The following is a 23,934-nucleotide window of genomic DNA, read 5'->3' as shown; positions in this document are numbered from 1 at the left end:
GAGTATTTCCTCCACATAATTAAATTCATTTGAGGGCTGCAGAGATGCCTGGCTGTTGTGAGGCCTGAGTTTGAATCCTAATACTCCTGTAAGAAGGTGGGAATGCTGAAAAATGAATTTTCCTCTTGTCTTAAAATAACAAATTGTATGCTCTCTTTCATACGTGACTTTAAAATTCTTTTTTTTTTCCCCCCCGAGACAGGGTTTCTACGTGAAACAGCCCTGGCTGTCTTGTCACAGAGAACTGCCTCCTGAGTGCTGGGTTAAAGGCGTGTGCCATCACTGCCAGGCTGACTTTAAAATTCTTACAGTCAAATTCAGTCTTTCCTTCTGCAGCTTTTGACTTTTTTTTAAATCCCTCCTAGGTTTCTTCTAGTTCTTTAACAGTTTGACTTTTCACACACCCATCTTTAATCCCCTGGAGTTTATTCAGATGGAAGGAATAAGAAACCAAATCAGTTGGTGTGGTGGTGGTGTACACCTTTAATTCCAGCACTTGGGAGGCAGAGGCAGGTGGATCTCTGGGAGTTCGAGACCAGCCTGGTCTACAGAGTGAGTTTCAGGACAGTCAGGCTACAAAGAAAAACCCTGTCTCAAAAAAAAAAAAAAAAAAAAGAGACCAACCCCCCCCAGTTATGACATCATCCTTTTCCCACCACATAAGAAAGGGCTTTTTTAATGGCATGAGGCAGAACACATCTCAAATACAGATCATAACTTCTCTCTTCCCTTCCGAGGGGAAGAAATGCTATCTGGCCTCTTTAGCAACTGGAGAAGACCTGTTTGGCCGGCAGCCTCAGGCTGCAGATGTGGGGGGTGTCACTGTCCCAGAAGTGCCCTCAGAAGCAGCTGTGGCAAACAACTGCTAAGTCACTGTCCTGACTGGTTTAGAAGAACGATCCTCTCTTTTTGTTTTCTTGTTATGTTGAGACAAGATCGCACTATGTAGCCTAGACTAGTCCCTGACTATGATCCCCCTGCTGCTACTTCCTGAATGCTGAGGTTTTTTTTTAAGGTGGGTGCCATCAAATCTGGCTTCAAACCCAAAGCTAAAGGAGATATTTTTTGGATTCCAAGGGTGAGAAATTAAGACTGCCGATTTCTGAACTGTAAACATTTCCGCAGCTTCTTACCATCATAGCCGCCCAGCACAAGCCAGGGGAACACGGGTCCTCCAAACGTACCCAGGCAAGGATCATGGAGCATACTTGTGTCATTCAGAGAAGAGGGAGCCCTGCCAAAAGTTCAGAAAAGCTCACAATTAGAGCCCCAGATACATCAGCCTCAACACTCCGATCACAGTGTCTGTGCTCCAAGAACGACACCTGGCACCAGCGGCGACAACCCCAGAGAGACCAGCGACGCTGTGTGGGACAGAGGGATAAAGAGTATCGGCAGCCCACAAGACTTAGCTCTCTGAGCACGAAGTAGGTGAACGAGATGCTGTAAACAAAGCCTCTTAAACTGTTCTTTGTGAGCCCTTGTGGGGTCACACAGATAAATGTGGGGGTACAAAAGAGCCCAACTGTCAACAATGAAAGTTTCTGAATGTTCAACAATCAAGTTATTAAAAAAACTTATTTAAAAAGTTATTTTAAAAAATCCAAGGTATTTCTGGAAGTGTCCTCTCATGCTATAATGTGTGGCTTCAATGCAGCCCTGGTTCTGAACACGTGCAGTGTGTTACATGCATCACACCACATGCTAACAAATGCAGCCTGGTTCAAGAGTGCTGTATGTTACAGACTGCAATGTGTTACTACTGTGCACACAGTTTTCTGTTGTTCTCTGGAAAACAAAGCCTTCTAATATTTCCCCGATCATTCCCCAGCACGTGTCCAATTATAATAGTATATATTTCAACTATATTTTGTTAGAGTGGTTTCATTTTCAAAACTAATGACTAAGTTTCATAAAACTTGTTAAAAGACTCATGGCTTGGGATTAAGTCAGTTATTTCCAACAATTTCTAAAACTGTCCAAACATACTCTGCCCTTTTATACTATGTATTTATGAGAAGAAATGCTCTAGCATTGTTCATTGTAAAATCAAAGTACTGATCAACTATGAAAGGCTTTGAAGATGGCGTAGCCAATGTCCAACCAAGACTGTATTCTTTATGTCAAAGTAAATAAGCACACCCACTTCATTAGTATGTAAATTTGCTTTCATCTTTAATGTAAATTTACGAAAGAAATGCTTCAAAACAAATCTATCATCAGTAAATGTTTGACCCGTACTCACTTACAACCACTATACCGAAGAATCCATAAAATTTCTCGGGTGAGAAGGGGTCATGAATGGAATGAAATATGAATGGAGCACACAGCAGGTAGTGGGGAGGTGGTGACTCAGCAGCAGAAGCCTTGCCTAGGAGCACAGGGCATGCAAAGCCCCGGGGTTCCCAGGAGAGGAGTTAGGGCTGCAAAGAACCGGGCAGTGAGGCAGACGAGGCACCTTGCTGAGTGGTTTAGATTTTCATCCCAGAGTCTCCGGGGTTCAGAGTTCTAGGAGATGCGCAGCACAAGCTAAGTACAAAGTGGAAGAGTGGGTTGGACACAGCAAGCAGGCCGGCCAATCAGGAGCCTGTGCACACCTCCCAAGACAGTCAGCAGCCCAAACTCAGCTGGGCACTTGGGAAGTCCTCAAATAACACTGCCCTTCAGAACTGCCAAGGTGAGCCCTGGAGGTGACATTATTGGGAGCAGTCCTTTGCCAAGCCTGACTACAAAGGGGAAGAAGAGGCCATGCAGAGGTTAAAATGCACAAGAGAACCATCACTTAAGGGAGGTACACCCTGGGGACAGGCCTGAGATAGACCATGCCTGTGTGCAGCTCAGGAGCACCGTCACAGGCAGGCTCTGAGCCCAAGCCTCAGCTCTGATGAGACACCTGGGCAACTCTCGCCCACACTTTTGTTTTTTTGATTTGTACCACAGGAAAATAGTTTTTCCTCCAAATATAGAAATTACATAATATTGAATGCTTTTCAGCCAACCACAGCTCCCTCCCACCATCCCAGTTTAGGGCTTATGAACACATGCACATTCATGTCTCATGCAAACAACCTGTTTTTAGTGGCAGTATCACTGAAGAGTGAGCACAGCCAGCAGCCAAACCGTCACATACCAGTCACAGACACAATTTCAGGTTACAAGAGTTCTCAGTCAGAGAGCTCTACTGTGGACAAAGTTGAGCAACACAGCCATCAGAGACCAAGTCATTTCTGTTTCCATGGTGAACAATAATAAGCCAGGTCAAGAACACTCAGGGATGGTAGGCCCACTAGGAGTCACGCCACTCTCCCTGACAAGTCAGCTCCCGCACAGGTCACTTAAGCTGAATGACTAATCCCTGACTACTGAAGGATAATGCTCTTGTGCCCTGTAAAGATTTGCCACTTTTATTGATTTAATAAAACACTGACTGGCCAGTAGCCAGGCAGGGAGTATCGGCAGGGTGGCCAGACTAAGAAAATTCTGGGAAGAGGAAAGGCTCAGTCTGCAGTTGCTACAGACACAGGGGAAGCAAGATGAAAATGCTGCACTGAGAAAAGGTACCAAGCCATGCGACTAATACAGATAAGAATTATGGGTTAATTTAAGTTGTAAGAGCTAGTTAATAATAAGCCCGAGCTAATAGGTCAATCAGTTTATAATTAATATAAGCCTCTGTGTGTTTTTTGGGGACTGAATGGCTGTGGGACCAGGCAGGACAGAAACCTCCGTCTACACCTGACACACAGCCTCCAGAAGGAAACCTCCAATGGGAACCGCATGCCAATCCCCCCTCACTCTTTGAAGGAAGGCTTCATGCATTAAAACTAACTAAGTGCAATGACAGAAGGTTCTATCTGAAGAACAAGAAAAGCACAATGGGCTCCTAACTCTCAGGGGGAAGGATGAACCTGCACGCTGCTACTGTGCCAAGTTAGGCTGAGAGGTACCTGCTCTTCCCAGGTACGCTGTCCACTTCAGGGCCTCCATGCTCGCTGCTCATGCGACTTGGAGCGCTTTCCTCTCACACCTATCTGCAGGTCCCCTTTCTTCCCCTTTGTGCAGTTCTACATGCGAAGGCAGCACGGAATCCAACCCCTTCCTGCTCTGTATTAGTGCTCCCCTCAGGCCTCACCCCTACCTGACACGACACACACAGTCCCATACCAGACAGCTGCTTCTCTCAAGGGCAGGCCCAACACACGACTGGGTCCCCTGGAATAGTACTGCTCAACGGCATCACAGTGGTCTCAGTTTGTGTAAAGTATTAATGTCTGTACTAAATTAAGAATGACGTTTTCAGAATGTGCCCCCACTGTGAAGCAAAACACAACAATCTGTTTATCGTTGGTCTCCCTCTGCTAGAACGTGAGCGCCTCAAGGCACAGCTTGCTCTGTCCACTGGGTCTCGAGTCCTGTGGACAGAGTGAGCCACAGAAGTTCTCAAAGAGTGACAGGGTGCTCGAACGGCTGCCGCCACTCACCGTGTACAGTACAGGAAGTGTGTGTGGTAGTCCGCATAGACAAAGAAGTCATCGCCTACTTGGTGGTCCAGCACCGAATGGCTGTTCTGGAAGTAATTTAACACACTCATAATGGTGCAGTTCTTGTTGTATGGCGAGAGGGGGGCCACACAGACGTCTTGAAGTGTCACGGTCTTATTGTCATAAGATGCAGTAATGCTCTCAATGGCAATCTGTAGGTCAAGCACCTGAAACCCAGAAACACGTCAGGCTTCCTATATCGTCATCGTCACAAACCACACTGCCCTGAGAACTCAGACGAGAAGGATGCTCTGAGAAAATCCTCCCAAGGATGGGGGAAGGTTGTACCACAGCAAGGGAGAGCCGATGGCTCCTCTACACAGGAATTAGGATGGAGAGCGCCTGTTAGCCATGTCTGGGAAGAAGACATCACCATAGCAGAACCCAACACAGGACATGAAATCATCCTGCACTCTTCTTCCAGCATCCGCCAAGGCACCGGTCCTGAAGCAAATTCTTGGTCTTCTGACATTTGTCCCTTGCCAAAATATACCACTTCCTGCCTTGCTCTGCCTTGTGGCCATTTATGTATATGTGCACATTTTCTAATAGAAGATATTATTTGAGAAGACAATTTCAATTAAGGAATCGTCTAGACCAGATTGGCCTATGGGCATATCAGCAGGAGACTGCCTTTAATTGCTAAGCATGTAGGCTGGCCTAGCCCACTACGGGCAGCACCATTCCCTAGGCAGGTGGTCCTGATCTCTGTAAGAAATCTAGCTGAGCATGGGCCTGCCTGACAAACAGCAAGCAGCATCCTCCACGGTTCCCACGGCATTTCTTTGGCTGTGAAGTGAGTTCCCTGACTGGAACAGCTGTGTGGGACAGCAAGCAGGCTGCCTTCAAATTCCTGCTTTGCATTCCTGCTTGACTTCCTTTAGGGATGAACTGTGTGATCTGTAAGCTATATAACCCCTTTCTTCCCTATGCAGCTTTGGCTCAGGGTATCAATCACAGCAACAGGACAGGCACTGCAGCGCCCCTGGATAAATGGTGACTGCAAATGGCAGGTTACCTGGTGCAGAATCTCTTTGTTCAGCGGAGGCCCAAAGGGCACATCGGATCCTGAAGGGTACGGCTCATAGATATGGACACTGGTGTTGGGGGCCCGGATAATAAGCTGCTCCGTGCGAAAGAAAGGTCCAAAGTGCTTATCAAAGTACTCCTTCTCCATGCGGGCCCGACTGTGAGGGGCTGACCAGAGCTCCACAGGATTGGTGGTGACCCGGACAAACACCAGCCCAGAAGAGCATGCAGCGATGAAGACCAATGAGAAGAAAATAACGCAGGTGGGATTTCGGACACAGAAAGCTCCCCACTTTGTGAACATGCGCCTCAGATAGCCATCGAATGCTGCGCCAAGCGGGTCACAGCACGAGGCCTCCCCTGGAAGAGTGAGATTTCAGAAAGGAGGAAGGAGGTCACTAGTGAAGCTATCCCAAAGGTGGGGACAGGAAAACGGTCCCACAGCTGCCCCGTGCTCAGTCCCCATCGCCTCTGCCTGCCTCTCTCTCTCAGTGAAGTCGCCCTTCCTGGGTGCTCAGGATGGACCCTCCAGTGACTTTGCTGCACTCAACTCTGCCCTCAGGGCATCTGTGGCTCTTTCCTTAGTCCATAATTGCATCATTGCTAGTATTACCTGGTTCTGAGGTGCCACACTGAGGGCTACGTCTGCCTTCACTAGGCTGCTGTGTCCTCAGCAATAGCACACTGCTTCACATAAGAGCAAGGCTCTCAGGCCAATATAATCCCATTCCTTGACCTATACACAGACTTACCGGAGTCACTGGTGTTCACAGAGAAGGCTATATTGCTGTCGATGGGAGTGTACTCAGACACAAAATACCGCCTTCTGGAACAGAAGCATGGAGGTGGTATTAGTAGATTTCCTCCCAGGTCCCTTGCTCCCTGTCAGCATTCTCAGTCTAGGTTTGGTGTGGGAAGTCCTTCTGTCTATGTGTTGCTTTTATTGGTTACTGAATAAAGAAGCTGCTTTCTGCCAATGGCTTAACAGAATATAGCTAGGTTGGAAGAGATATATAGAGAGAGAGTTGGCGGAGTCAGGGAGTCGCCAAGGAGCTGTCAGCAGGAACCTTGCTGGTAGGCCACAAGCCTCATGGTAAAACATAATAGAAATGGGTTAATTTAAGAGATAAGAGTGAGCTAGAAATATGCATGAGCTAACAGGCCAAGCAGTGATTTAATTAATACAGTTGCTGTGTGGTTATTTCGAGTCTGGGCTGCTGGGAACGAACAAGCATGGGCTCACCAGCCTCAGAGAAGATTGAGGAAGGTAATAAAATGACAAAGGACTTTCAGACGGAGCCCACAGGTGTCGCTTTTAGGTCCTCTAGAACATATGACCAGGAACAATAAGCACCCCTAGCATCCAGACCACGGCTCCTCAATACCATTCCCTAACAAAAGGGACCAGAAACTCCTTGGTGAGAAGGATGATTCCAGGCCTAGGGCAGGGAAAGTATCCAGTAAGCCTGGGGGTGGAGCATGTCAAATGAACATAGGAGCTAATGGGAGGAAACTCCAATGCCCAGATATTAGATACAGTCTACAGAACGAATAAATCTAAAGGTACAGCACTGAGTGAGTGAGCGAAGAAACGGTTCAATTAGTAAATGACGAGGGAGAGAGAGTAACCTATAATCACCATGGGGCAAACGCCATCGATTCAAAGGGCCCACCAGTGGACTGCGAGCGCTGGTTTGAGGAGAAACAGTGTTAGCAATCTTTGAGAAGCTCCTCCTCCTAAGAAAGGCACAGTAGAAAGCAGTAACTACATAATCCAGGCAAACCTCTGTGGCAATGAAATCCACGAACACCAGACTCCCTGCCAAGGTGCACCCAGAAACATGACCACATCTGTAATGTTCTTATCCACACACAACCTCAATGCAATGCCAAGCAAGCACCGCATGCTGGCAATAGAAAGACAAGACCAATACCTATCACGAGTGTCTTGGAATGGAGAAAATTAATAAAATTAAAAAAAATGAATGTACTGAGGGGCCCTTGAAGCAAACAGCGGGCATGACCTCAGCAACACTGGTGGAAGTCTGTGGTTTAGCTGAGAACATTATCATAACGTCAATTTTGGATTCTGAACAGTGCCTATGAATTCTGTAAGCTGTAATGTTACAGGAAGCTCAGAATACACTCACAAAAACTTTGCTATTACTTCAGCATTTAGGTGAGTTTTAAATTATTTTACAATAAAACTACTAAAAATATATTGTCTCAGAGCTGGGCGGTGGTGGTGGACACCTTTAATCCCAGGACTTGGGAGGCAGAGGCAGGCAGATCTCTGTGAGTTTGAGGCCAGCCTAGCCTACAAGGCTCCAAAGCTACAGAGAAACCCTGTCTCGAAACAAACAAACAAACAAAAAAACTGTTGTCTCAGGTTAAGTGGATAGTTTAGTCTGCAAAGTACCTGCCATGGCGGCACACACTGGTAATCCCAGCACTGGGTAGCAGAGACAGGTGGATCCCTGGGGCTTGCTGGCCAGCCAGCTTCCATAACTGGTAAGTTCTAGGCCATGACAGACCTTGATCCAAAAAACAAAGTAGAGGGCAACTGAGCAAAACTGACCCTAACACACACACACGTGCACATGTGACAACACACAAATATACCGCCTTAAAGCAAGATGCAAACAGATGTAGTACTTCATGCAACTAGAGTAGAGTCCAACCAGATGTGGCTTACATAGACCACTTGTGGGACTGTGCCTTAAATCACACATCACTCTGAATAAATCAGTAAAACTAACTTCAAATGTTTAAATATCTAAACAAAACCAAACTATTTACTAGCTTCAGGGGATAAGCCAACCAGGGGATGGTATCCATGTATGCATTTACTTCCTGCCTGGATTAATTAATGTCAACTGTGAGCTAAAGGTACCACATGGGAAATTTTGAAGAAAATTGAAGAAAAAAGCAAACCAACCAGCTTACCTGTGGCACCACACTGCCAAAAGTCCTCCAAAAAATACCAACAGAAATGCCATGTAGGTGATCCACATGATGACATACATGGCATCCAAGCCCAAGATCTTCCAGGGTACGGCAGGCGGTGGAGGCTGGGGCTTGGGGCCACAGACAATGGAGCAGTCCTGGCAGCTACATGGCCCTGTGACCTCATCTACAGACTCGTTGCAGCCTTTGGTGACATTTCTCATGGGCTCCATCTTCAGGATTGGTAGGTCTACAAGAAGAAATCATGCTGAATTAGGGTCTCATGAGACTACGTTCTCAGTTTTGTGTTTGATTATATTAACCCAGTGGGAAGCACACAGGAACAGGGTGGCACAGCTGGAGACTAAGAATGGAAGAACCACACTGTTATCATTAGGTAGGCTTTGGGGGTGGGATGCAGGCCAAGCTGGTTCTTCTGCTGCTGGCTTCGGAGTGCTGCCCCTGGTTTTGTGTTGAGCCTGAGGACTCCTAGGCAAGCGCTCCCAGCTAATCTATATCCCTTAGGATACACTGTGACGTTAACAACCCTGTGCACAGCATGTGCCCTGATCTCTCATACACCAGTCATGTAAGGCGGGTCCTCTGAGCAGCTGGGCTAATAACACAGCAAATACTTCTTAGCCTTTAGAAAACATACACCCATGCACACACATGCTGGTTCATTCTTTTAGTTACAGTATCAATCCCTAAAAGCATCTCCTTTTCTTACCCAGCCCTCCTAAGTTAACCAGGCAGATTGACTCCTGGGTTTTAAAGCAAAACTGTAACTACAGCAAGCTTGAGAGCTGCCACCCTACCTGAAAAGATGGGGGTGATGGTGAATGGCGCCTGCCCATTGTCTTTATTGAACATGTACTCGATCCAGTTGGTGGCATTGCAGGTACTGGCATCCCTTCCACACAGGAGCCCTAAGGCCTTTTCGTTACTTGACGGGGCCTCCACATCACGGCAGGCATTGTACATTGCTAGAAGAATCCCAAAGGAAAAGATGGAGAAATTATGTTTGCTCTGACTCTCCACCCAAGATCTAACTGAAGACCTCTGGAACTAAGACGCACTGTGACCACACAACAGTGCTGAGAACCCGGGACACTGTGAGGCAGGAGGGAAGGAGATTGTCTCTAAACTGACCCATTAAAACTGGCAGCGTGGCAGGCCTGACTCCAAGTGAAGTGAAGAACCAGGAGAGGGAAATGGCATTCCAAAACTGCTCTCCCAGCAGCTTCGAGAAATCCCACTCCCGTTATAGAGGAGCTACCTAAGAGTCAGGGGATGGAGTCCCACCCCGTTATAGAGGGGCTCCCTAAGAGTCGGGGGATGAAGTCCCACCCCCATTATAGAGGGGCGTCCTAAGAGTCAGGGGATGGAGTCCCACCCCCATTATAGAGGGGCTCCCAAAGAGTTGGGGAACGGAGTCCCACCCCGTTATAGAGGGGCTCCCTAAGAGTCTGGGGACAAAGTCCCACTCCTATTATAGAGGGGCTCCCTACGAGTCGGGGGACAAAGTTCCACTCCCGTTATAGAGGGGCTCCCTAAGAGTCGGGGGAGGAAACCTGGCAGCAAAGAAAATTTTCGATTGTAAGGGCTGGCGAATTTTGTTTGGAGCTCTCAATCCTCTTGCCTCATCCACCAGGAGTGGTTCTCAATCCTGCAGCCCAAGACCCTTTTGGGGGAGGTGTCACATATCAGATATTTACACTATGATTCATAACTAACAGAATTACAGTTAACAAGTAGCAATGTTAAGTTTATGGTTGGGGATTCCCACAACATGAGGAACTGTATGAAAGGGTTGCTGCATCAGGGAGGTTGAGAGCACTGGCCTAGAGTGTGGGATTGCAGGCATTGCCACATCCACCTTTGTTTTAAGATATTTCTTTGTGAAGCTTAACAGTTTTTGAAGCTACAGCTAAGTTGAGGGCAGCAAGGATGCCAATAGGAACAAGACATAATGCTATACATCTAAGAGAAAGAAAACGACACAATGTGGACCACTGTTCTGTGTGCTGTTCTTACAACAACACAAACAAGTTAAGCCTAGGGCACAGTTTTAAAAACCAACAAAATCACAAAACCACTGTGAGCCAGGCTTTCATTCAAGATGGAGGCAGAGGATCAGGAGTTCAAGGCCAACCTTTGTGAGTGTCTCAAAAACTCCCAAATAACAAATTCAGCCTCACAAGAAGCTGCCAAACTATCTTCAAACACACTTGTATTATTTGAGATCCCCACTCAGGATGGACGGAGCTCCCACTGCTGCGCACCCTCCCCAGCATCTCCTGCAGTCATGCTGATGTGAACTTCCCTGGTAACACACCCTTGGGCACCTTCTCGTAGATTTTCACACATTCTTTGGTGAAATATCTGTTCAGAATTTTTGGTAATTTTTTAATTCACACTGTTTACGTTTACTTTTCTATAGAGTTTTTTTTTTTTTTTTAAAAAGATGTATTTATTATGTATACGGTATTGCCTGCATGCACGCCTGCAGGCCAGAAGAGGGAATCAGATCCCATTACAGGTGGTTGTGAGCCCATAATGTCATTGCTGGGAATTGAACTCAGGACCTCTGGAAGAGCAGTCAGTGCTCTTAACCTCTGAGCCATCTCCCTGGCCCCTTGTAAAGAGTTCTTTGTATGCTCGAGGCAACAGCTCTCCACCAGTTCTGCCTTCTGCAAACCTTTTCTCCCAGTCTATGCCTTATCTTTCTTTCTCTGATGTTTGTCCTTTACTGCATCAATGATGCTCTTTTCTGGGTCTCTGTTCACACACATTTCTTGTCACGGTTTCTCCCTCCCTCCCTGCCTCCGTGTGTGTGTGTGTGTGTGTGTGTGTGTGTGTGTCTGCATTCTCTTTCTTGCTCTCTCTCTCTCTCTCTTGATGTGGGATTCCCCTCTGTATGCCTTATTACCACTGGTTAATAAAGAAGCTGCTTTGGCCTATGGCAGGACAGAATAGAGCTAGGCAGGAGAATTAAACTGAATGCAGGGAGAAAGAAGGCAGGGTCAGAGAGACGCCATGTAGTTGCCCATGTAGAAAGATGCTGGAAACTTAACGGTAGGTCACAGTCTCATGGTTTCTGTAGGGTCTCCCTGCTCACACATGTTCACGGTTTCTGTAGCGAGGGCTTTGGCATGCAGACTCTCTGAGGTAAAGGTGTGTTTATCTTCAGCTTCACTGGGAATTATGAAATTGTTTTTCTAATGGTTTCAAGCATTTGCAGCAGCAGTGAGAGACAGGCTACTGGCATCCCTCTTGCTTCATGTCCTCACAAAGCGCTGGAACAGACACACTTGACTTGTGCCACTCTGATAAGGCATGAAGGGTGACACTGTTTCACCTGGATTTCAGGGGTGGCTCTGGACACTACCCACTTGTGATTTCTACATTTATTCTTTTGTCTAGAAATATTTTCTTAAAGTCATAAAAAATCCTATGTTTATTTGTACAAGCTTTTAAATACTTTTAATTTATACAACTTTTCATACGTACTGAAATATAGGTGAATATATCAGTTTTACTGCCCCATTTACCAACAACCCATCCCTTCTCTTAATGATTTATAATGATACAGTTATTATGTGCCAATTCTACACACACAGTTCTGTTTCTGGCCAGAATCCTCTCTAGTTGGGCTATTACTTCACATCTTTTGGAAGAGTTCATTCTACCATTTTTAATACTTTTGTGAACGGGACCTTTTCCCTATTAAGCAATTTAAAAATTCTGTTTTTTTTTTTTTTTTTGGTGTTTTGAGACTTAGTGTATGTAGTCCAGGTTGACCTCCGTTTCATGACCTTGCCTCAGCCCTTTAAGTGTTAAGAGTGCAGGTGGTATGTGGTACGACCACACCTAGCTGGGTTGATTTTTGAACTTGGCTGATCTTATTGGTCCTAGTATATTTAAACAATATTTATTAAATTCGGAAATAGAATTACATATCATTATGACATTTTCAAACAAAACCATCTGACATGGGTACTGGGAACTGAATTACAGTCCTCTGAAAGAGCAGAATATACTCTTAACTGCTGAGCTATCCTCCTCCAATCCCCATATTAGAAGAATTTTAAACAAATAATTTAAAGAGATTGTTTTAATGGTTGTAGCTCAAGTCCCAGCATATAGCAAAACAATGACCAATGCACTAAAAACTCACTTTCCCCGCTGCCTGTATGACGACAACAAGTGCATAGCCCAGCCAGCGCCTGACACCAGCTTTTGAAAAGGAACACTAGTTACTTTACCTACCATTCGCAAAGCTCTGTCCAACATAGTACTCCAGCTCCTTTACATTTGTTTTATTCTCCTGGGTCTCAGGATCAATGTAACTTTCAGTGGCTGTCACGTTCAGAAACTGGCTCTGGTGAGGGCTACATGTTAGCTCACAGAACAGGGTCATTAGGTTATAAAAACACGACGGACATCTAAAGAAAAAGCAGATTATGTTTTATGACTTCAGATAGAATAGCAAAAATGAAAGGTAAAATATTTATAGAATATTTAAAATTTATTTTAAAGAGACAAATAAGCGCCATGAAAACAAACAGACCCCCTTCCCCAGACCCAGACTCTTTATAGCACTGCTGCTGCCTGCATGTGTGTCTGTGTGAGCTGCATGTGTGTCTGTGTGAGCTGCATGTGTGTCTGTGTGAGCTGCATGTGTGTCTGTGTGAGCTGCATGTGTGTCTGTGTGAGGATCTCAGAACCCCTGGAACTGGAGACACAGACAGTTGTGGGCTGCTATGTGGGTGCTGGGAATTGAACCTGGGTCCTCTGGAAGAGCAGCCAGTGCTCTTAACCACCAAGCCATCTCTCCAATCCCTAAACTCACATATGCTTGGAACCTTATAGTAACAAAGAAATAGCTTTTAAAATTGCCCTCCTATTACATTTAGCTTATTCAGAAGTAATTTCAAAAAAAGGGGAGGGGAGAGGCTTTTCTGAATACTGTGCTTTGTAATTTAGAGAGGCCTATCTTTATACCAAAGATATCACATTTCTGATCAAGAGAATGAGGGGTAGATGGGTGTGTGTGTGTCTGGGTGTGTGTGAGTGTGTGTGTGTGTGTGTGTGTGTGCAGACGACCACTATAGGATTTATCTTTCTTCACTTAAGCTCCAGATCATCCTAGGCTCTCCTGACACAGGAGACACAGGCGCTCCCTTCCCCACTGCAGCCAAGTTCTGAAGATTAAAGAGCCAGAGTCAGAAGCTGGCATAGGAAAAGGAAAACTCAGAGAAGCATCATGGCAGTGTCTACGGTGCACCTGCAGTGACGCTCGGGTTTCTATGAAGGACAGCTTACTGCGGTCCTTCGGGTTCAAAGTTCAAAAGGAGTCACCTCACTGTTCTGTGGAGTTCTAGAAACAGGGGCAGCTGAGACTACCACCTCGTCTGACACAGTCCCACTGACCAAGTATGACAGAGAGGAGGCATGAGGAAGATGGGCTTGGTCCTCGGGAGCCTCTGACCAGAGGGAACACATGTGCAGTGGCTCTTTTTCAGAGCGTGGCTGTCACTAGGGTGACGCAGATGTGCATGACTCTTTCAGACCGTGGCTGTCAGTGGAATTGTCTGAATGAGTGCTATATGCTCTTAACTTCTCCAGACTCTAATTAGACTTAAAAACAAATATTTACAGAAGCAGTGAGAGTCACAGGGCACCACTGCATCACTCTAGTCACAGGGCACCAGCGCAGCACTCTGGTCACAGCACCACTGCAGCACTCTGGTCACAGCACCACTGCAGCACTCTGGTCACAGCACCACTGCAGCACTCTGGTCACAGCACCACTGCAGCACTCTGGTCACAGCACCACTGCAGCACTCTGGTCACAGCACCAGCGCAGCACTCTGGTCACAGGGCACCACTGCAGCACTCTAGTCACAGGGCACCACTGCAGCACTCTGGCAGGAATGGCTCCTGCGATGCGTACTCATATCCAATATAAGTCTCCTTCATTTAATCTCCATGATCGTCGATTTTAAGAGCTGCACACAACTCCACGGTTGTTTCTCTTGTTACTGCAATGCGAGCTGGACCCTCTGATCACATGGGCGACCTGACTCTAGCAGATGCTCTCAGCCGTGTCCATCACTAAAGTGGATACTAAAATAAATGGGCTTTGATAAGTGGCAAGGGCTCTGATCTGGCGCCACCAACGTCCAGAGCCTAGAGCGGCCTGAGCAGACTCCTCATTTTTGACCTATTGCACATTCTGTGATACCGGGAGAACAATTTAGCAATGGTTTTCGACTCTGTACTGCCCACTTCTCCTAAGCAGCAGTGTCCTGAGCTGAAGCAGGGCAGGGTCCTCATCTTCATCCTAGCCACCTTCACTGGCTGCTGAAGTCTAGATAATTTAAAGAGACCGCCATCTGTCTAGACAACAGCTAGACAGGCTTACAGAACACCCACTACACAGCCCTTCCGGACCCCAATAACACCAGGACAAGCTCACCACTGACATAGCCCAGGTTTACCGAGGAGCTAATGCAAGCACAGCCGTTTCAGCGGAGAAACGCAACAATGACAGGCGAGGGCCAATGCTGCCAAGCTTGAGGACCTGCATTTGCTCCTCAGGACCCACAGAATGGAAGAAGAGCCCCGACCCCAGCAAGCTGTCCTCTGCTCCTGTGCACCACGGACACATGATAAATAACCGCCTTCAAAGCTCAGAAAAGAATGACGCGCAAAGCAGAGCGGCAATGAGTGAGAAACCACAGAGGTGAAGGCCCAGGGTCCTGAGGAGGACACCATGTAAAAGCTCCGCTCTTCTACGTGCTGATATCCAGTTATGCCAGCGCCATTTGCTAAATATGCTTTCTTTTCTCCATTTGATATTTTTTGCTTCTTTGTCAAAAATCAGGCATTTACAGGTATGTGGATTAATATCTGGGTCTTCGATTCGGTTCCATTGGTCCTCCTGTCTGCTCTTATGACAATACCAGGCTGTTTTCAGTACTGTAGCTCTGTAGTAGAGTTTGAAGTCAGGGATTGTGATGCCTCCAGAAGTTATTTGATTGTACAGGATTGTTGTGGCTATCCTGGTTTTTTGCTTTTCCATATGAAGTTGAGTTCCGTTCTTTCAAGGTCTGTGAAGAATTTTGCTAGGATTTTGATGGGCATTACATTGAATCTGTAGATTGCTTTCTGAGAAAATTAGGAAACAACCTTCCTCAAGACCCAGTAATACCACTTTTGGGTATATATACAAAGGATACTCAATCGTGCCACAAGGACATGTGCTCAACTATGTTCATAGCAACATTGTTTGTCATAGTCAGAACCTGGAAACAAACTAAATGTTCCTCAACTGAAGAATGGATAAGGAAAATGTGGTACATTTACATAATGGAGTACTGCACAGCAGGAAAAAATAATGACATCTTGAATATTGCAGGAAAATGAATGGAGCTAGAAAACATTTTGAGCGAGGTAACCCAGACCCAGAAAGACAATTATCACATGTACACACTCATAGGTGGTTTTTAAACATAAAGCAAAGAAAACCAGCCCACAAATCACAATCCCAGAGAACTTAGACAACAATGAGGACCCTAAGAGAGACTTAAATAGATCTAATCCACATGGGAAGTAGAAAGAGACAAGATCTCCTGAGTAACTGGGAACATGGGGACTTTGGCGGAGGGCTGAAGGGGAGGGGAGAAACAGAGAGGGTAGCAGAGAAAAATGTAGAGCTCAATAAAAATCAGTAATAGATAATAATGCCAACAAAAAGCTCCACTCTCAAAGGCTACAGGTCCCTGTGCAGTTCCTCTTGGGGCCAGAACAGCTCACAGGAAACCGAGTCTTAACTCTGAATGCAACTAGGAGAACTGTGTGTACTGTATGACTTTCTTTCCTTCCGGCAGCCATGAGCGCCTTCTCCGAGTACAACAGAGCAAATGTCTGGTCGGTAAAAGCAGGCCAGAGTGGTACTGTGTCTAGAAGCCCATCGGCTGTTTGCCGATGGTCAGCCTACCTGGACAGAAACTGAAGGGGCAGCTGCAGGTTGCTCTTCAGTGTCCGAAGTTGCTGAAAGTCACAGCAGAGACTGACATTGTCAAAGAAGAATCCTGGACAGAGTTCCTGTGGGAGAGAGCCTCAGTCAGTGCGGCGGTGCGGGCAATGCGCCCCCACTCATGCTGGTCACACAGTCAGTGCGGCAGTGCGGGCAATGTGCCCCCACTCATGCTGGTCACACAGTCAGTGCGGCGGTGCGGGCAATGTGCCCCCACTCATGCTGGTCACACAGTCAGTGCGGCAGTGCGGGCAATGTGCCCCCACTCATGCTGGTCACACAGTTCTGGCAAAACCCTCTTAAAAGGCCAGGAAGTGGGGATTCACAAGCTGTTGGAGACAGTTGTATTTATTTTTCCTTCCTTTACTGCGTTGCTTTACAAGTTAACCCATTCCAGTTCAGTCACAGTGCGACACCCACTCGCTACTCCACAGACAGTCAAAACTTAGACTAAGTCTGAAGAAAGAACAAAGTGGGTAGAAGACCTAGTGCCACACGGGATTATTTATGACTTCAAAGCCAGTCTTTTCAGTTTGATTTTTTTCCCCCAGTATTTTTTATAATAGGCCTAAGAATCACATTAATGAGCAGAGTCCTAGGAGGCAGTCAGAATTTACAGGACTGCAGAGAAACAGAAAATAGCTAAAATGGGGGAAGAGAATTCCCAGCCTCTTAGTGCCGGAGTCCAGGTAGGTCTTGAAATCTAGGAACAAAACCAACCAACCAACCAAACACGCTAACTTTTAACACACTTTGCAGAAGCAGCTAAAAAGCAGCATCTAAGGTCCTAAGGTCAGCTTTAAACAGCAATTCACTATTGGGAAACTCCAGGAGATTTACAAAGTCAGGACCTGGAAGATTAAGTTGGCTCTGCGTTCTGGGGTACCGGCTGGAGTCTAGGATAAGATTTAAGCCTCAGGGCTGGAGTGACAGAAGTTAAGAGTGATTACTGATCCTATGGAGAACTCAGTTCATGTGGGTCGCCTGACCCCACAACAGCAGCACCCTTACCTGCACCAAGTCATACCCGTCCTTCGGTAAGGGTTTTGGTGGGCCAGAATATTTGCAGTTGTACCTCTTATCTCCAAATGCAACCCCACATTCTCCATACCAAACACAGGACTGTGAAAACACCTACAGAAAGTCAATATGGAAAAAAACAGATTTTAGCAAGAAACAGTGCTCATCCAGCAAACCAGTCGATGATACCTAAAAGTGAAGGAACAACAACAAAGGTTCTTATTAAACATGACAAGCAATACTAAGAAAGCTGAAACAAGTCATGCGTGTGGGGCGAAACCAGCGATCCCGGCACTTGTGAGGCTGGGACAGAGAAAGCATGAGCTCAGGGCCAGTCTGGGCTGCACAGGAAAGACCCAGCCAACGCTGTCTCACAAATCAAGACAAATCAGGCAGGCCATAGGGTGAGACGGACCCACCTGAAACCCAGCTCCATACTGTCTGACCCCTACTGCAGGTCTCTGTGTGTGCAAGCATATGCACACGCACACATACTTTAAAAAAGCAACCAGGCTCAATACCCCAAATGGCTCTGTCAAGTCAGCGATGCAGGCATGGAAAGTATTTACTAGATACAGACTTCCCGCGTATCTGGATGAGGCTCTACTTCCAGGAACTTCACGGTACAAGCAGAAGCGCAGGGTGACATGGGGACAGGGTGCTCGGCAAGTTAGTGATCACAAGGCACTGGTCTTGGGGCATTTGCACACACGAAAAATTAGATAAACCACCAAAAGACTATTTCCACATATACCTAGGTTAGCTGACGTTGGTACAAGTCCCTGGAGAACAAACCACCAGTACCACTGGTCCCACCTAAAGTGGTGCAGGACGCACACTGTCTCTGAGGGCTAAGGGAAACGAACGCAAGGACTGCATGTGCTAACTTCAAGGGCTATCACCTAGGCAACATTAACTCATTAAAATTCCTTATGAAAAGATGTGTCAAGAGCCACTCATATTCTCCATGTGACAGTCACACGGCTATCTGGAACTTGAGACAAGGAAGGGCTCCAGTGAGTCACCACCCTGTCCATGTGTGCTGCCCAGATGAAGCCCAGACTGCATCACAGCTGACCCAGCAGAGACGACCGAGCATGCCAGGGACTTGTAACTGTCCACAGGGAAAACATGACAGCCAGGAGCAAGCTGGATCCTGAGAAAGGTGGTGGAAAGCCTTGAACACACTGGACAACAGGACCAATCGACGCCCATGTGTTCCATGGTTCCCAGGCAAGATGCAGATCCCGGAACAGAAACTATGAGGGTAGGAGAAATAGAGGCAGAACAGTCCCATCAACCAGACCAGGGTACAATTGTTTAGACAGTAAAATTAAAACTACAGTGTACTGGAACCTCAGCTACCACAGAGAAGGGCTGAAACAGGAAGAAGGAGAAACAGAGGTTGAAGGCATCTCGGGCCATCTGGAGCCCCTGCCTTCACAGAAAGGGAGTAGCTTAGGAGTGAGTGTTTGCTCAACATGGGGAAAGACACCCCAATCCCCACATGGGACATGAGGGAGTGTGTGTATGTGGGGTACGACACCCTGTCACTTTTAGACAAGGGACAGTAGCTCAGGAGCTTCTTCCCCAGGCTGCTTGTGTCTATGGCACAATCTCCCTCTCTGAACTCACAAAGTCCTAGGTTTAGACCACAGGGAGGGAAATTATCCAAATGGGGAAGTGTCAAGATTTCTCTCTCTCTCTCTCTCTCTCTCTCTATCTATCTATTAGCAAACCAATCTCAGTTCTACCTTCCTCCTCTCCTCCCACTCTCCCCACCCTCCCCCCATCTGCTCCTCAGGCGCGGTCTCCCCAGAAAGTCAACTAAGTCTGTCCATCACCTCGTTGAGGCTGGACCAAGCCCCCCTCCCCGATGCTGAGCAAGCCCACAGAGAATGGGCTCCACAAAGTCAGCTCATGCATTATGGTTAGATCCTGGTCCCACTGCCAGTGGCTCCACATATTGCCCAACCCCCACCATTGTCACCTGCCTTCAGGGGACCAAGTTCAGTCCTATGCAGGTTCCCCAGCTCTAAGTTCAGTGTTTCTGTGGGCTTACTGACCCCTTTGCTCATATTATTGCTCCCCCCTCCTCTCTTCGGCTGGACTCCAGGAGCCTGGGCCAGTGCTTAGTTGTGGATCTCTGCATCTGCTTCCTTCCGTGTCTGGTTGAGGGTTCTGTGATGTCAATTAAGGTAGTCCTCAATCTAATTACAGGGAAAGGCCAGTTCAGAACCCTCTCCACTATTGCTTAGATTCTTAGCTGGGGTCATCCTTGTGTATTTCTGGGAATTTCCCCAGTGTCAGGTTCCTTATTAACCCCATGATGGTTTTTTCTATCAAGATATCTCTTTCCTTGTTCTCCCTCTCTGTAGAGCAAGTGTCAAGATTTTAAACCAAACTCAGCAACTCGAGCCGAGAACTGAAGCTCTGGCCTTCCACAGATAGGTGGTTACCAAAGTAACTCAAGTCCAAAAGGACAAAAGCTGGTTATGGAGGTGGGGGACACAAGGGAGCCATCTCTCGTTCCTCAGAACTAGATGCCAAGCCCGTCTCACAGCAGAATTCCAGGGAAAATTCCGGAGGCCAGATAGAGTTTACTTGGGCAAAACTGATCAGGGAATTCAGCAGGGCTGACACCAAAGCAGGTTCTGAGTTGAACATTCAAACAATGTAATCAGATGGCATTTCCTAGAACAAAGGATGAGACACAGAAAGCAAGGCTGTCAAAGGGCCACAGTTAACTAATCCCAGATCAACAAGCATCCACCCCAAATCCATGGTCAACAGGACAATCAAAATGGCCCAGTGTGGTTTCACAAAGACCATCCTTTTCATGCTCGGTCCCTGACTTCAAAGCCAAGTATCCCTGCCCCTGGGAAGGAAAGGGGAAGGCAGGAGGGAAGTCGGGCACTCTGGATCCCAAGAAGTCAATACGTCAAGTCAATAGGCAGGCTGAGCCCACTACACCTGAAGTAGTCACTTAACCACTTCAATAGAACAAAACTATTTAAGGTTTCCTGGCCATGCTCAGGCTAACATCTCACAGAATCATCTTGCCCACAGCAGCAGCCCCAGGCAGAGGGGCCCAAGTTGTCCATCAGCTCAGGGTCCTCCCAGCTGTGATGGGCGGCACCAGTGCGCTGTGTTTCATGTATTCCACAGATGCCTACAGACATAATTTGTGCAAGATCACACAAGTAGTGGCTTGGCCGGGATAGAAACTGAGGCCTTTTGGAGTCAGGCACAGACTCCTCATAAAAGGTAATTAACTCCACAATTAAGGCTCTTCTCTAGAGTCACCCGCCTACTCCCACCTCTGTATAAGGGCAGAGCCGACCATCTCCCCAGGCGGCACTGAAGAGCGAGACCCTCTTCACAATTACAGCAAGCAGAGCCTGTCTCCTGCATCACTCCTCCCCTGGCCTCTTTCTTGTCAACACCTTTGCCTTCTTGGTATCCGCACCTGCCTATGAACAACATTCTAATTTCACAGACCTCCCTGCTTTGATGGCTCCACACCCGCCTAGCTGCCTGCCAGTCTCTGGGGCTTGAAGAAACCAATCTTTTTCCATGCGTCTATACCCAGGCCTCTTGCAACAGTTTAACCTTTGAAACTGCCTCCATAGCTAATCATTATCCGCTCTGATGGGACTCCCTTGCTCAATCACCCTCTCCCGCTGCCTGTGAAAAGGGCTCCAGACACCTTGTCTCGGCTCTTCCCTTTCTTCTGTCCTATCCTAAGGAGACCTGTCTGCCTCCACACTGCTCCCTGTCCTCCTCACTACCTGCTAAGGTCATTCTCCAATCTTCAGCTCCAGTGTGGTACCCGTCGATGCGCCTAGGCCTACAGTCCCATGAGGACACAGCACATTTCCCACGCCTACCCCACAGGCACTTGCTAAGTCTCTGTCTGTGACTCATCTGTACTGGAACACAGATGAGCAGGCAAAGTGCCTCATCTAAGGTCTGGACACCTACCTGTGGCCTAGGTGCTTCAGGAGGCTGGGCTCTCCTTCCGCTGCACCAAGGGACCACAGGTTTAAAGAGACAAGGCTAGGCCGTGCTCATCTCTGCAACCCATGGAGAATCTAACTGGTGCCTTAGTGGCGGGATTTGCAGTCTCAACCTCACCACAGTACAGAAGGCAGCCAGGGCTTGTGTGACAAAGAGGGCTGATGTGTCACAACATCTCCCCAGACTGTACAGCAGCACACGCTAATGCCACCACGCCCTGGGCAAGCGAAACTCAACGTGGTCACACGCTTCCCTTTTAGACAAAAAACCTGACTTCCAAACACAATGCTGCCTGTTCTCTGACACAGAAGCCTGATTTTGAGATGAGGGCTGTGACGTTTGTCCCTGAATTCGGCACTTGGGAGGCTGAGGTAGCAGGATGCTACTGGAGGCTAACCCAGGCTATAAGCGAGACTTGGTCACAAAACCAAACTGAACAAAACACACCCTGGTTTTAAATTCAGAAACATCCTCTTTTTTTCCCCCTTCCCCTGAGACAGGATTTCTCTGTGTATCCTTGACTGTCCTGGAACTCGCTCTGTAGACTAAGCTGGCCTCGAACTCACAGAAATCTGCCTGCTTCTGCCTCCTGAGTGCTGGGATTAAAGACGCGCGCCACCACCTCCCTGCTCAGAAACATCTTCTTATGGAAAGAAGTATTATGCGCGGTATTAAAATGAAACTCACCATGTTTGAGGTCTACCATCACCAAAAAGTGAGTCTAACCAAAACATGAGCCCTGTTCTAGGGATGGGCAGTAGCAAAGGCTGCACACGGTGACACACTGAGGTCACTGAACTTTTGAAAGCAAAATAAACACAAAGCAAAAACCCGGTCTCAGCTGTTCTTCCCCAGATGAAACGAAAGCCGGGTGTCACAGCCGGCAGGGCCTCAGTTCTGTCACCATCCTGAGGTCACACGGATTGGGGATCACAAGCTGAGTGTCACACCATATCCAAGTCTCTGACAGTGCATCCGGCTGACTCGCGGACTGGGGATGTTCCACAGTGTGTGCTGCTGCCACAGCAGAATACCTGAGACTAAGTGATAAGCAGAAATCTATTTGTCTCACAGAGCTGGAGGCTAGAAGGCCAAGGTGGAGGGGCTGCATCTACTCACTCATTTTGACAAAGGTGTATTGAGCTACTCAACGCTTGCAGGGTGTGTATGTGTGTGTTCCAGTACACGAACTCTGCGGGCATGTTCAAGCCAGGAGTCAGACGTGGCATGTGCTCACACTGGCCACTCTTGGAGAGGTGCTCCTAACTGAAAGGACAACATTACTTAACTAGTACGTTCTGTCCATCCCTAAAATATTTTTTAAAGACTGCACATTTTTCTTTAATTGCAAATCAATAAATACCTATCACAAATATCCAGGTTTTGCAGATACACTGAATTACAACTGAAGGCCTTCCTTGGATCGACCCTACTGTTTCTCACACTGAACCAGTGCTAACTCGTCACCCGGGTCCCCCTTCCACAGAGGGTTTTTTTTTTCTTTTTTTTTTTTGCTCCCCTCAATTATTTTTATCTAGATCCTTAGGGTCAAACTCCACACCACAGAGAAAATAAGCCTCATTGTCTCTTCCACAGGCTTTTGTTACCCATCCTGTCTACCCTCTCTAATGACCTTTGCTTAGATGCCTTTCTCAAGACTCACTTCCTCATTAAGCTGAACTCTGACCCCTTTCACCCTGGTCTAGTGCCTGTGTTCTCAAAGTAGGTGAGCTGTCTTAATAGCTCAGCAGGGCCTGGCACTGAAGAAGAACCAGTCCTCCAAGTGAGGCGGCAGATGTCTTGTGCCGTGGTGACATGTTCTGGTCACGTCTTGAGAGCGCCCTTGTAGATCCACTAGGGCCAGGCACTAACAAAGTCCGCCTCTGAGGACCAAACATTTAATATGTAGGCTTCTGATACTTCAGGTTTCTGTGGCAAATACTCAACTCTGCCTGTAGACATTCAAATGCAGCCATAGCACAATGTAAACGAAAGGACACATCCCAATAAAACTTTATTTACAAGCGCTCTGGCTAGGCCACAGTTTGCTGGTTGTTGCTCTAAGATCAAGCAAAATTTATGAGATCTGCAAGAATATTTTCTTGCATTTATTTTGATGCCTTGTAAGACCATGAAATCCTCAACAGCTGGACCCAGGTATAAGTCTTCCTTTGAAACACCCTGCACACTGCATCCCAACCTTCAACAACTCAGAAACTAGCAAGACTTAGTGAGTTGAGAGAATCTCACTGGGTTTCCTCTCTTACAAGACGAGAACTCATGATTATCTGGCTTCAGCCCAGATTTAGTGGTGACAAGGCTAGAGTCTCT

The 23,934-nt window shown here is 47.1% G+C and overlaps 1 protein-coding gene across 2 annotated transcripts in view; it reads right to left on the bottom strand.

The window, feature by feature from the left end:
* Positions 1-23,934, bottom strand: part of Npc1 (NPC intracellular cholesterol transporter 1) — a 45,210-nt gene that overhangs the window by 16,169 nt on the left and 5,107 nt on the right. Inside the window, exons 2-10 of one of the 2 annotated variants that reach the window (XM_087896253.1) lie at positions 17,575-17,697; positions 16,525-16,631; positions 12,789-12,964; positions 9,335-9,502; positions 8,517-8,766; positions 6,323-6,396; positions 5,560-5,930; positions 4,482-4,708; positions 1,134-1,234 (exon numbers count right to left, since the gene is read on the bottom strand). In XM_087896253.1, coding sequence (XP_087752379.1) covers positions 1,134-1,234; positions 4,482-4,708; positions 5,560-5,930; positions 6,323-6,396; positions 8,517-8,766; positions 9,335-9,502; positions 12,789-12,964; positions 16,525-16,631; positions 17,575-17,697 — 1,597 coding nt within the window. The remainder of the gene's footprint in view (positions 1-1,133; positions 1,235-4,481; positions 4,709-5,559; positions 5,931-6,322; positions 6,397-8,516; positions 8,767-9,334; positions 9,503-12,788; positions 12,965-16,524; positions 16,632-17,574; positions 17,698-23,934) is intronic. The other variant, XM_087896254.1, reaches the window with a different exon arrangement.

This window comes from Myodes glareolus, chromosome 13, assembly GCF_982192425.1.
Source record: "Myodes glareolus chromosome 13, mMyoGla1.1, whole genome shotgun sequence".
Classification (NCBI taxonomy): domain Eukaryota; kingdom Metazoa; phylum Chordata; class Mammalia; order Rodentia; family Cricetidae; genus Myodes; species Myodes glareolus.
The sequence above is the reverse complement of the archived record's forward strand: the minus strand, read 5'-3'. Positions and strand labels throughout refer to the sequence as shown.